This window comes from Micropterus dolomieu, linkage group LG04 (genome assembly GCF_021292245.1).
Source record: "Micropterus dolomieu isolate WLL.071019.BEF.003 ecotype Adirondacks linkage group LG04, ASM2129224v1, whole genome shotgun sequence".
NCBI lineage: Eukaryota > Metazoa > Chordata > Actinopteri > Centrarchiformes > Centrarchidae > Micropterus > Micropterus dolomieu.
The window spans coordinates 15,115,536-15,128,969 of record NC_060153.1 but is presented as its reverse complement, the minus strand read 5'-3'; the positions used below and the strand labels follow the sequence as shown (position 1 = coordinate 15,128,969).

Sequence of the window (13,434 nt, the reverse complement as noted above, 5' to 3'; positions counted from 1 at the left end):
GGGGGGGGGGGGGGGGGGGGGTCATATATTTAATTTGAAAATATTAAGAATACATTACCTTATTTATAGTAGGTTATTTCTTATTTCACCATTTTAATACTACACTTTATATTAGTTTTAACAAAAACCCTTAATCAGATTTCTGCTCCCTTTCTGTTTCTCTCTCCCTGTATGTGTCCGCTCTGTCAACTTCCCTCATCAGCAGTATGTAAAGTTGCCCAAAAAATTAAGCTTGCAAATCAGATTTCACAGCAGCAGGTGAGCTACGTATGGTGGCGGGTTTTTGTTAATGACGTAGCCTACCAAAACCAACATGGTACCGGGTGACATCGGCACCTACCAGGTGTTCATGATTGCTTAACCTGGTCCATGCTTGTAAAATATCCACAATGTCCGCGTCTTCAAAAAGAATACCAGAGAACATCGCTTTCTCTTTGTGCGCTTTTCTGCAGAGCATGTGCAATTTCAGGTAGACCACACAGAAAGGGTGGAGCAAGAGGAGATTGTCCACTAGTTAATCAATCGCAGATGGCATTTTTCGCTCGGATGGATTAAAAAAAATTCTAAACTGGAAAATATACCTAGGCAGCCCACCCAAGTAAAGTCTGTGTGGGAAACACTGATGTAAAATTGTGATAAACATACTGAGAATTATAACCGTTACTTCTCCACTCTACAAAGTGTTTTAGCATCTTTCAGCTCAATGTTTTGGTTTTTGCTGGCCTTCAGCTTTAATGTTTTGGGTCAGTTTCACCACTCTCATCAGTCTTGTTTCCAGCATCAGCAGGCATCAGCTTTCAGAGAAAAGGTGCTGACAAAACCTACTGTACACTACCTACCCAGTGCCAAACAGCAGACAGAGGAAAATGTTAGCAACTAGCAGATGAACATAGTGGCGCATTTTGTAGCTCGAGTCAGATATTTCCCTCAAGAGTTAAAGGAGCAAAAAGGACAGTGAATAGTGGACTTGCATGCACCAGGTGGCCAGAAAAACTACTCCAAATGAATAATAATGTTGGTATGTGTATACTGGATTTGTATATAAGCAACTCGTTGCTAACACATTTGTGATATAAGCATAATAACATAGTTAATCAGGTTTAAGTAAAAGGTCATGTCCCAGGCTTAATTTAGATCAGCTATCTAGCTAACTAACAATCCTGCTCTGTGATAAAGGCCTAAGAGTTATTTTTTTAAATTGTCAACATACAACATAAAATCATTTGACAGCAAATAGGAGAAAAGACAGAACAGAAAAACAAAGCCATTTTGAATATAGTATAGATTTAGTTTTTCCTACTCAGCACACCTCTTCATTTTTAAAACCATCCAGATACTGAGATTGAAAGTCAACAAAGTCAGTTAGTTTTAGGTTGCTCAGTTCTGGTGATTGTATGGGTCATACTCAGGGGATTATACTAGATAAACAACAAAATGTTGCATTGAAAAATCTCACAGTCAGGTTTGTTCCAAAGTTACACCAGGGGGTCAAGTATACCATACACATCACACATTACTTGATAATTAAAAATATATATATATAGAAGTTTGTTTGGAAATTGAAACATACCCTAAAGACAATTTACCCTTCTGTGGTCTTCCTGTTCAGATAATAAAGGAGGCACATATTCTATGGACCCACATAGCCCAGACATTGTGTTGGTTTATATGTTAAAAGACTCAAATTCACTTGATTACCACTGGGTTTCCTGTTGGTTTATCTGTCACTTTTCTATATTTTTGATTGATTGTGGTCTGTTCTATGTAAATCAAGGCATAAGGCCATATGCAGATGTGTGTGTGTGTATGTGTGTGTGTACACGATGTATGCAGAGGCAAATGGTCTTCATAGATCTCAGACTGTGATTGAACCCTGCACAGAAAATGAGTAATTTTTTAATATAATCTGGAGTGTTTGTGTCAGTCTGTGTGTATGAGGGGGAGGAAGATATATGTACATACGACTCGAGCAGGTGTGTGTACAGTAATAAACTACCAATAAATAAAGCTATGGGCATCCTCCTCTGTAAGTACGTGGGATTTGTAATGGTAATAACGTGAGCTTACCTGCCTGTTGGCATAAAGTGAACATTATTGGTCATGAGTTCACAGGATATATAGAAGTCATCGCTGGGTTGGCCGGTGGGCAGTTCTCATAATTAAGAGTATAGTTATATATATATATATATATATATAAAATATATAATATATAAATATATATATATAATATATATATATTATATATATAATTATATAATTATTATATATATATATATATATATATATATATATATTAATATAACAGTTAATGTGAATAATGGATTCATGGTGCTAACCAAGCTAGCAAGTTAGCGTTAACTGATAACTTAGTATGACTGATGACATGTATATTTACAAGCAAACAGAGTTTGGAGGGAACCAAATTCATGGCTACGTCACCTTACTTCATTGTTTTATAGAGTCTATAGTCACCCCTCACTCTCAAATCAAGATGCCAAAATGCCACAGTCGAGGTTTCAAAAGGATAGTCCAAAACCCAAAGGGTAATGTCGCGGTGACTACGTGCACTTCTTTTATGTAGTCTATGGAGAGGACACAATGGGGCCTGAAAGGACACTCTGTTGGTTTTGCAGATGAAGTTCAGTGTCCTCATCATGAGGAGTATCTACTACACAGCGAAACAGTTATAAAGTTTATATTAATTTTAAAAGGAAAGCATGCATTTTCAACTGGGGTTGTGGCATTTGAAAGATGTGGGCATACAGGTGTGCATGGTATAATGAAAGATAAAGTTGCAACATTGAATTCAAGGGATTAAGGTCAGGAAATCTCAGACCCTGCTCTTCTTTTACACATGACACATGGTCTGTGCCGTTAGTCCTTCTTTTAAGTGCGTCAGAGACCTATTTGGGGCGATTTTCTAGTCCACCCACTCTGTTGCCAACTCCTCAGTCATGTTTCTAAAGTCTGATATCTGTCCATAAAAACGTGGCACATCTATAATCTCTGTGTCATGAGGCACTGGTGTGACTTCTTTTAAAAGAATTCATAGAACAGGTTGTGGATAGCATGAATTAGTGAATACACATTCTTGTAGATCTAACATGGTTCTGCGGAGTTGCCACATTTACAACACTGCTGCAGCTATTAAATTATCAAGGTACAAAACACTGTAGGTATATTCAACCGCCATAATGCTGCATTACAGTCCAGATGCTCATCCCACATGAAATGAGTCCTTAGTTGTTTACACGTGTTACGCTCTTCATTACATAAGCATGGCATGACATTTTTAACAATGTTCAATTTCTTTTCATCTGAACTAAATAATCTGCCAGACAAAATGAGCACATCATACATCCAATTCATTTAGTTTCTTATTTATTCACACAGTTTCTGTGCATTAGTTCTTTGAAAGTACGTCAGAGACCATTTTAAGAAAGTTTTCTGCCCCACCTACACTCTTGGTAATCTCTTCAGTTGCGTTTGTTAAATTGGACATCTGTCCATTGACAAAATAACGTGGCACATCTATAATCTCTGTTTCTTGAGGCTCAGGGCAAACACCTGTAAAACAGAGAAAGTGTGACTTCATTTAAATTCAACTTCATAGAACTGGTTGTGGATAGCATGAATTAGTGAATGCACATTCCTGTAGATCTAACATGAATGCGCTTAGATACCACATTTATGACAATGCTGCAGCTATTATATTATCTAAGGTACAAAACATTCATACCTTCATCTTGGTCCAGGCTAAAAGGCTGTGCAAAGTTAAGACATTCGGCCTGCTTCTTAAACTCTTCCAGCTCAGCAGCAGTCACAGTCTGTCTCTTGCCTGAAAGACAAATTTTTTTTAATGATTTGTGTATAAACAGTTATGAATGAATGTTTAAGTGATACTAAAGCAGCACTTGTCCTGTAAATAATTTGCTCACTCCCCGAGATGAAACTTCTTTAAGTTTTTAAGTTAATGTCTCCTTTTTAACTGTATTATTGTTTGTTTATTTTTATCATTTGTGTCACATGTCAAAGAGTAACATAGATAAACATTTGAATTAGTATTGTTATCTTACTGAGTAACTGAAGAACTTTGAGGTTCCTTCCTGTCATTTGGTAATAAAATTGGAGCAGAAGACAGTCAGAACAGCCAGTTTTGAGTAGGTTCACTGTTGGTGAAATATTGATAGTCCCTGGGGAGCACACACACATACACAAGTGCTGTTGCAATACTAGACACAAAGTTCAAATGTGTTTGTGCAGGTATGTCAGACAAAATATTTGCGCAGCATGTATCATTGATAAATTAGCCTGCTCTCTTGGTTGACAGATAAAGGAGAAACCAGTTTCATGTAGTGGCTCCTCGGCTGTAAAACAAGCCGACAATACTGGTGGTTTTATGCACACTGCAGTCAAATTGCTGAGAGTGAGGATGGTATTTCTTGTGTTTTATGTTTTTTAAATGGGTTGTCATTATTGTTGCACCTTGAGGTAATAGGATAAAGAGGCCTACTAGTTAACAGTTTTAAAAAAGTAAAAAGAGTAATTTTGAAGTTATTTCAGTAAGAACTCTTTGCAAAGAAGAAAAAGTGCTGCTGCTGGTTACAAAGTTAAGATCTATTTGTGCAGGTCAAAATATTTGCACAGCAAATTGCATAAATGATAATAAATTAGCCTACTCACGTGGCTGGAGAGTGCTGTTTCCCAAGGTCATCTTAACTGTGTTTGTGACACAATAGCCGAACCTTTCACAGGTAGAAACATATACGTGCAGTTACAAACTGATATTTTTTTTAAACGAATAAAAATTAAAACCTGAATGATGGTGGTTTGGAATATTAGACTTTTGTCAATTTTGAGACAAAATTTGAAATTACGCTTTTACTGTGCCCATGAGAGCGACAGCATCACTCTCAGTAGCAGCAGTGATTTTCAGAGAGTGGCTTTCCCGAAAAGTCTTCAACACCACTCCAACATTGTGGTCTTCTGTGCTTTCTGCGACGTGCATCCACTTGCCCAGCAACTGAAACAGAAATTGTCTCCCTCAGTTGCACGAGATGACAAATGGATTCATTAAAATATTTTTTGGGTTTTAAAAACATGATGAAAATGATAGCTCGAAGCTTGACTGACAAAGGAAAGTGAGATTGTGAGAGACAGGTAACGAGTGCAATGAGACAGTGTCTCTTACCTGCTCTCTTCCCTGGATTTCAAGAGGTTGGATTAGACTCTCACAGCTGCTCACAGGAGCTGACTGTCCGACAGACAGAAGACTGAGCACAGCCACAGCAACACGAATAAAGCCTGTCATGGCTCACCTGCTGATTGTGTCTGCTTCAGGATTAAAACTGGTGCGAGCTAAAAACTGGTGCATTAAAGTCCAGAGGCTCATCCCACATGAATTGAGTCCTTACTGTTTACACATATGTTGTAATCTGGGTTTAAAGGTAGATAAAATGAAAGGTTTATTGGTTTTTTTATTCAGAAAATGTAATTAGGCCACCAATATCAGAAAAAGTGACATTTATGGTCACTAAATTAGTGTAAGTTTGAGTCCAACGTTTTTCAAGAACATGTATTGAAATATTCTAACAGCACTCAGTAACTTCAGCCTGAGTCTCAGATGGCGCTGACTATCAGTCATGGAGTCAAATCTTATGACAGGTTCATTTTACCATATTTTATTAGTGTCTGCCGAATTAAGATTTGTCAGTGGAGAAGTTCAGCAAGATCTAAATACTTGCACAGATTAGAGGCTGGTGATGCATTATGCAAATTATAAAGAGGGATCTTCCATTAACTGGGAGAGCGATTTCCAATACAATAAAAATTCAAACAATCTGAAGATTTGACGTGTCGATAACAAAAAACTTTTTTTAGAACAAATAGTAAAAGACAGAAGACATACTCATATTAATTTAGTGTTTTTATTGACAGAATTTCCTTTTGTCAGACATGGCCTCTTCTTATTTAAGTATGACATGACATTTTTAACAATGTTAATTTTCTTTTAATCCACCTAGATCATTTCAGTAAATTGATAACTTCAGAAGCCATGTCATCCGAGAACATTTCATTTGTCAATATAGCGGAGAATAAGTATAAAGTAGCGTGAAATAGAAATACTCTAGGTAAGTACAAGTACCCCAAAATAGTACTTAATTTGATTAACTTCTTAACTTCTTACTTTCCACCACTGCCAACCCCAAGAGATGTTGTTATATCGTGTATACAAAGATGGCTTAATATATAATGGTTATATTAGACCACCATTTGGATTTACACATTTTTTCGTCAGTATGGTGAAGTACCTTGGTTTGATCTAATTCACTGGATTAGCAGAAAACAGACATGTGGGTGTTTCATTTGTAGAGGTTATCTCACCTGAGCTTCCAGAAAAAGTATTGCATCACAATACATGTCGATACTGTGATGTAGAATTACATAATGGTAAAAGTAACAGAAAATTATAACCATATCGTCCACCACTAGTTTGATGTTTAATACAGTGTGTAAACTCTCAGATGTTAGTGCACAACCATTTCAGAGTTACTCCTTAAGAACATCATATGAATTATTTGTAATGTAAAAGTGACTTCTTCAACATTAATTTTATCAGTCTGTACGTCTCAAGTCTTACTCGCGAGCTTGATACCACTGTATGCGCTTCCTCCAATGGTGTATTCTGAGTAGGAAACAAGGCAGTCAGGGCAACCAGTTTTTAGTTGGACTGCAGAAGTAGTGAGAGGTTGCACTACATACATACATCCATACACACACATCTACACATCAATAAACATACGCAAAGTGCTGTTGCAATGGTGGACACAAAGTCCAAATCTGTTTGTGCAGGTACACGTGTTGTTTGTGTGGCATGTTTATCTATGCTCACCCATAGAGAGTGTCGTTTTCCAAGGTTTCCTTATCTCCAAAATGATTTATTAAATTTATTAAATTTACTCTTTTTGAAACTGTATAAAATTGATCGCATCACTCTCGTTAGCAGCACTGACAGTCTCTGTCTCTCAGAGGCTCATCCCACGTGAAAAGAGTCCTTAGTTGTTTACACATGTGTTGTAATCCAGGTTTAATGGTAGATAAAGTGAAAGGTCCATTGGCTTTTATTCAAAAAATTTAATTGGGCCACCAAAATCTGAAACAGTGACATTTATGGTCACAAAATTAGTGTGTTGTCAGTGTTTGAAATGTATTTTAAATAAGAGCATAATAGTCCTGCATTCAAAATGTAAACTTTGTAAAGTACAAGTATTGAAATACTGTCCCAGCACTCAATAACTTCACCCTGAATCTCTGATGGCGCTGACAGTCATGGAGTCAAATCTTATAACAGGTTCATTTTACCATATTTTATTAGCGAATTAAGATTTGTCAGTGGAGAAGTTCAGCAAGATCTAAATACTTGCACAGATTAGAGGCTGGTGATGCATTATGCAAATTATAAAGAGAGATTTTCCAGTAACTGTGTGTTAACAAAACACTTTATTTAGAACAAATAGTAAAAGATAGAAGACATACTCATATTAATTTAGTGTTTTTATTGACAGAATTTCCTTTTGTCAGATATGGCCTCTTCTTATTTAAGCATGGCATGACATTTTTAACAATGTTAATTTTCTTTTAATCCACCTATGGCACTGGAGATCATTTCAGTAAGTCTCTTCAGTCCACCTTCACTGTTGATCATTTTGTCAAATAGGTTGATAACTTTAGAAGCCGTGTCATCCGAGAAACTGGTCAGATCAATGGTCGTTGTTTCTTGGGAGGAAGACCCATCTGGGCAGAAACCTGTGAGGTGATTTTCATTTATTACAGGAGAGAGAACATTTCATTAACCATGAACTAAATAAAGGCAGAGACTAAGAATCACATTCACCTTAGAGGTTTAACTTTTTAGGTGATGTGTTGTAAAACCTGCTTGTGTAAAATGAATGTTATCTAATATAAACCTTACTTCAGTTATAATTTGTTTCCCTGTTTGTTTTAGTTAATTTGACAAAATGCATTTTACTACTGGCTGTTTTGTATTCTGTTTGTGCTTAGCCCCACCACAAGTAAGATATCGCTTGGTTATGTTGCAACCTTGGTTCTCTGAGTGAAGAGACCATCTCTCCACCATTACATATTCCATATGTACGGGGGATGATCACCCGAGGTCACACCAACCAAAGGGCTGCCAGGGGTAGTCCGCAGGGAATGTCTGGAGGCCACTCAGGTAAGCCCGCAAGACGCTAAGCTGACCATGGAGACAACAAACCAGTGAACCACACAGCCCTCGAGGCTTCAGTCATTCATTGACAAGACACACCCAGCACTCGATCACCAAGGGAGGGGCTGGCTGCCACATTCAGACGGTAGAACCTTGTGAACATGGGCCGAGATGACTACATGGCTGCTGCGCATATAGCTGCAAGGGAGGCTATATGCGCAGCAACGCTATGGGTTGAGTGTGCCCATACCCCGGCCGGACAGGCACACCCGAAAACAAATACGCTTGCTCAATAACATCCACAACCCAGTGGGACAGCCTTGATTTTGACAAAGGCCTGCCTAGGTGATTCGACTCAAAGCAAATGAAGAGCTGGTCAGTCTTCCTAATTGTGCATCTGATGTATCCTGCTAGTGCTCTGATTGGGCACAGTGTGGACTGGGTTGGCTCAGCCACCTGTCCTTCCACAGGGGAGAAGAGTGACCGTAGCTCGACTGGCTGGGTCAGATGGAATTCAGACAATATCTTAGGCAGGAAAGCCAGATTGGGGCAAAGGATTACACCCAACCCATCTGTTAAGAACCTGCAGCATTGTTTGATATCTGATATTTGATCTATTTTTTTATTTGGAACATAGAGAAAAAAAGAGAGACAAAACAAAAGTTCTACTGCTTTAAGAAACATTGATATTGTATTTCTTTCTATAAGATTATTATATCTCTTTTCAAATATCTGTGGAACAGAGATTTTTCTAGCGAAGTCTGGTCTAATACTTACAATATTTATAAGTTATTAACCACTTCCTCAATGTTGTTGCTATTCTTTTCATTATAAGTATATACTGGGGATAATTAGCCCGTCTAGAGGGTCAAATCTAATAATACTGTTAATATTCCATTTACCTTTAGTGTTATTTTTATGTTTATGTTTTCTATAGTATTCTCTCTTACACGTTCTCATAATATTAATTAACTGATTTATATATTTATTTTCTGCTTCTATAGTTCTATGTTTAATAAATTCTCCATAAAGTGTATTTTTGTTTTTACAGGCGCTATATTTTTGTTTCCTGCAATATATTTACTGTAAACCAACATGTAGCTTACCTACCTTTCTGGCGGAGGTTATAGCTAACTACTTCTCTGTTTATTTTCTTTTTGTTAATAAATTCTTCAAAGACAACGGTTGGTTGTAACTCAATTCTTTGCTCAATCCCTCACCAGGAATATAATTTCCACGACAGAAAACAGTTTTAAGGGAGAGCCACTTAAGATCAGCAGACCCAAGGGGCTCAAAGGGCGATTGCCAAAGTGCCCCAGTGATCATGACGGTCATATATATTGATCCACCGTGTTACAGCTGCCGTTTTGGCCGCTATTAAAAGTTACTACAAAGCACGGAGCACTTCCTGTCGGCTCGGAGTCATTGCGAGGCTACCCAGCCGACCAGTCACAGTGCTTACGGTCCACGTCAACTTGACGTATAGTTAAATTTTTGAGGATGTGCATGTCAGGTGACGGTAGCCTCTGCATAGCCCCGTAGCCTACGCTGTCGATTCAATGCAGAAGTATAAATTACACTTGAAGGTCTGGTCTTACGAACTGCCAGCCTCTGAGAGCCTCATAGAGCCTCTGAAAAACCAGGAAATAAGGGATGCCCATTCAGTGTGGAAGCACCAACACGAACTGCATTAATTGCCACCATCATCTCTCCGGCAAGCCTAGATCCGGGAGGCCGTCCCTTTCAGGGGCCAGGCTACCAGCCTGAGTCCCGCTGGGAAGGGGAGTCGCCTGCCTGGGACAGCAGGTCCCTCCTGAGGGAGCTCCCACGGCATCCAGTGCAAGAGGAGCGGGATTGCTGAGAACTATGTCATGTTTGGCCAAAGAGCCTCCATTCCCCTGGCTAGGGTTCAATGAGTCCTGGCACATGCACCGCTCTGAGTGAGCAGAAGCGGGGGGGGTGCCTAAAGCCACAACTTGGTTGCCAGTTTGCAGAGGACAGGGGAGCCCAGCCCCCCTTGCCTGTTGGTGTAGGCCGCTGCCTCAGTGCTGTCCGTCTTGACAATGACGTGATGACCTCTCAGTCTGGGCAGAAACTGGAAAAGTGCCAGCTGCACGACTCCCAGCTCCAAGACGCTGACATGCTGAGTCACCCAGAGGCTGTTCCAACTGTCACTGACCCTGCAGCCATCATGGACAGTGGCCCACCCTGCCTGGGACGCATCTGTGAAGACTAGTCGGCAACAATCCACTGGTCCCAGCGCACTTCCTTTTGCTACATTGGTTGAGTCCTTGCTAGGGCAGGTGGCCTTGCCAAGCTGGAGGGAGAGACCAGAGAAGAGAGGGTTTGATCCATTGGAAGGATCGGCCCGCAGGCAACCTGCTCCCTGCCTTGCACGTTCAATAACCTCCTGCAGGATCTAGATGACTTGTGTGTGGTTGACAGTGAGTGGAACTGTTTACACAAGAGATCCTCAAAGTCAGGCAGAAGAGGGACCTGCACCGGTGTGGAGCGCACTCTCATCGAACCGAGAGGGGGTTGCCATCAGGGTTTCAGGAGGGGCCTTTCCCAGAGCTGCAACCGTCCTGCTGAGAAGCTGGTGGAAGCTATTAACCGTCTAGTCACCACCAACGTGCACTGCTATGTTCTGCCCGCTGAACAAGTTACTGTCCTCAGAGAAGAACACATCCACATCCTCCTCCTCCAACACAGAAATGGGGTGAGGAGGGGGGTTCACAAAATAGGTCTGCTGAAGGCTCAAGAACAGAGGGAGGAAGGGAAATGTGCCAGGATCCTAAACACTCCACTCCGTCTATTCTAGTTTCAGCCTCTTCTTCTCTGTCTTCACGCACGCCATAGCTCAGGTTGAGATCAGTGATGTCACGCCGAAGCAGGTGCTTTATAGGTAAACTGGGTGGCGTGGCAGGGCAAGCCGGTGTGTCTTAATGAGGTTTTCACGTACCTGACCTTGGGGAATCATCCCCTGGACATATGGAATATGTAACAGTGGAGAGATAGTCGTGATACAATAGAGAACGCTGGCGCTGCTGTACAAATGAAGGCACTGTTTCTTTTGATGATTAAAGGTGTAGGTACATTCTGTATTCACATAATGTGTTAAAAGCATAAGGCATTAAACATTTCATTATGAAAAGATCCAAAGCAAGCAACATCAGGGAATATGGGTTTCAAAGCCTTGCAGCCAGATTACATGTGTGAAAGTTCATACCTTTTTCTGGCTCCAGAAGAGTAGGTGGTGTTAAGTTCAGACACTCTACCTGCTTGGTAAACTCTTCCAGCTCAGCAGCAGTCACTTTATTTCTCATGCCTGGGAGACAGAACAAGTTTATGCAAAGGAGCTTAGTTCATTTAGCTAAAAGCACCGCTGTCGCTACAGTGTTACAGAGCCGCCCGCATGGCTGTAGACTACTATTAAGAGTAACTTTGTCAAACTTTGTGAAATCAGAATCAGCTTTATTGCCAGATATGTGTACATATACGAGGAAATGTATGACTCACAGCTGGGCAGTATGATGATTCATATTCATACAGTACATTGTGAGGCAGTATTCAGGTCCTTCATTTAAAATACTATTACTAGTAAAGATTCCTTTAATCAATATCCTACTCAAGTAAAACTACAGAAGCATTATCAGTGAAAGTAGCCCTACGTAAAGTATCAAAAGTGAAAAATGGCCTTCAATGTAATAATATATGTGTATATATATATATATATATATATATATATATATATATATATATATATATATATATATATATATATATATATATATATATATATATATATTAACTCATAGTTGTCAAGTGGTTCTCAACCTAGGGGTCGAGCCCCTATAAAGGGTTATAAAAAATAAATAAACCTGAGGAGTCATGAGATGCTTAATTGCGTTGCAAAGAAAGACTAAGTTCAGCAGTAAACTGTATTTAACTTGAGTAACTTGTAAACTTGTTACTTTCCACCACTGCCAACCCTATGAGATGTTACACTGTGTATACCAAGATAGCTTAATATATGGTTGTATTTGATCACCATGTATAATAACATTATTGGATTTACACATTTTTTTCGTCAGTATGGTGAAGTACCTTGGTTTGATCTAATTCACTGGATTAGCAGAAAACAGATATGTGGATGTTTCATCTGTAGAGGTTATCTCACCTGAGCTTCCAGAAAAAGTATTGCATCACAACACAGATTTCAATACAGAATTACATAATGGTAAAAGTGACAGAAAATTATAACCATATGGTCCACCCATAGCCTGACTTTTAATACAGTGTGTAAACTCTCAGATGTCAGTGCACAACCATTTCAAAGTCATTCCATTGAATGAACATCGTCAACTCCGTTGAAAATCTTATGAATTATTTTTAAGGTAAAAGTGAAAACATTTCTTCAACATTAATTTTATCAGTCTGTACGTCTCAAGTCTTACTCGCTAGCTGGATACCACTGTATGTGCTTCCTCCAATGGTGTATTTTGAGTAGGAAACAAGGCAGTCGGGGCAGCCAGTATTCAGTAGGACCGTAGAAGTAGTGAAAGTTTGCACTGCGGATACATACATACATACACATCAACACTTATGCAAAGTGCTGTTGCAATGGTGGACACAAAGTGCAAATCTGTTTTTGCAGGCACACGGTCAGTAAAAAGGTTTGTACAGGATGTTTAATCAATACTCACGCATAGAGAGAGTGTTGTTTTCCAAGGTCATCTTAATTATGAGAGTGAAGCAGCGGCCGAACCTTTTACAAGTAGAAATTACACACTGAATGTTTTTCACTCACTTATTAATAAACACTTCAGTACTTTTTTTACTAAAAGTAATAGATTCTGTTGGGCCCCATTTGATCTCTGTTTTCAACAGCTCCCTATCTACTGGTTGTGTCCCTGATTATTTTAAAACGGCTTGCGTGAACCCACTTTTAAAGAAACCTGGTTTAGATCCCTCCCTCCCACAAAATTTTAGACCAATTTCAAAACTGCCTTTTATTGCAAAGATTCTAGAAAGAATTGTGTCCAAACAGCTGCTCACTGTGCTGGAAAATAACAAAATATTTGAAAAGTTTCAGTCTGGTTTTAGGAAGTACCACAGCACTGAGACTGCCCTGCTTAAAGTCACCAATGACCTTTTAATGTCTGCTGATGAAGGTATGTGCTCAGTCCTGGTACTCCTGGACCTTA

The 13,434-nt window shown here is 39.3% G+C and overlaps 2 protein-coding genes across 2 annotated transcripts in view; both read right to left on the bottom strand.

Annotated features, from left to right (window-relative positions):
- Positions 1 to 3,364: 3,364 nt before the first annotated feature.
- On the bottom strand, positions 3,365 to 5,350 carry LOC123969949. The gene is made up of 6 exons (XM_046047739.1): positions 5,192 to 5,350; positions 4,878 to 5,023; positions 4,684 to 4,745; positions 4,077 to 4,193; positions 3,740 to 3,838; positions 3,365 to 3,567 (listed from the first exon to the last, which is right to left on the bottom strand). The coding sequence occupies exons 1-6, from the start codon at positions 5,309 to 5,311 to the stop codon at positions 3,404 to 3,406; spliced, it is 708 nt and encodes a 235-aa protein (XP_045903695.1). The 5' UTR covers positions 5,312 to 5,350; the 3' UTR covers positions 3,365 to 3,403.
- Positions 5,351 to 7,541: 2,191 nt separating this feature from the next.
- Positions 7,542 to 13,434, bottom strand: part of LOC123970153 — a 6,971-nt gene continuing 1,078 nt past the window's right edge. Inside the window, exons 3-6 of the mRNA XM_046048046.1 lie at positions 12,934 to 12,995; positions 12,685 to 12,798; positions 11,457 to 11,555; positions 7,542 to 7,806 (exon numbers count right to left, since the gene is read on the bottom strand). Coding sequence (XP_045904002.1) covers positions 7,628 to 7,806; positions 11,457 to 11,555; positions 12,685 to 12,798; positions 12,934 to 12,995 — 454 coding nt within the window. The 3' untranslated portion in view covers positions 7,542 to 7,627. The remainder of the gene's footprint in view (positions 7,807 to 11,456; positions 11,556 to 12,684; positions 12,799 to 12,933; positions 12,996 to 13,434) is intronic.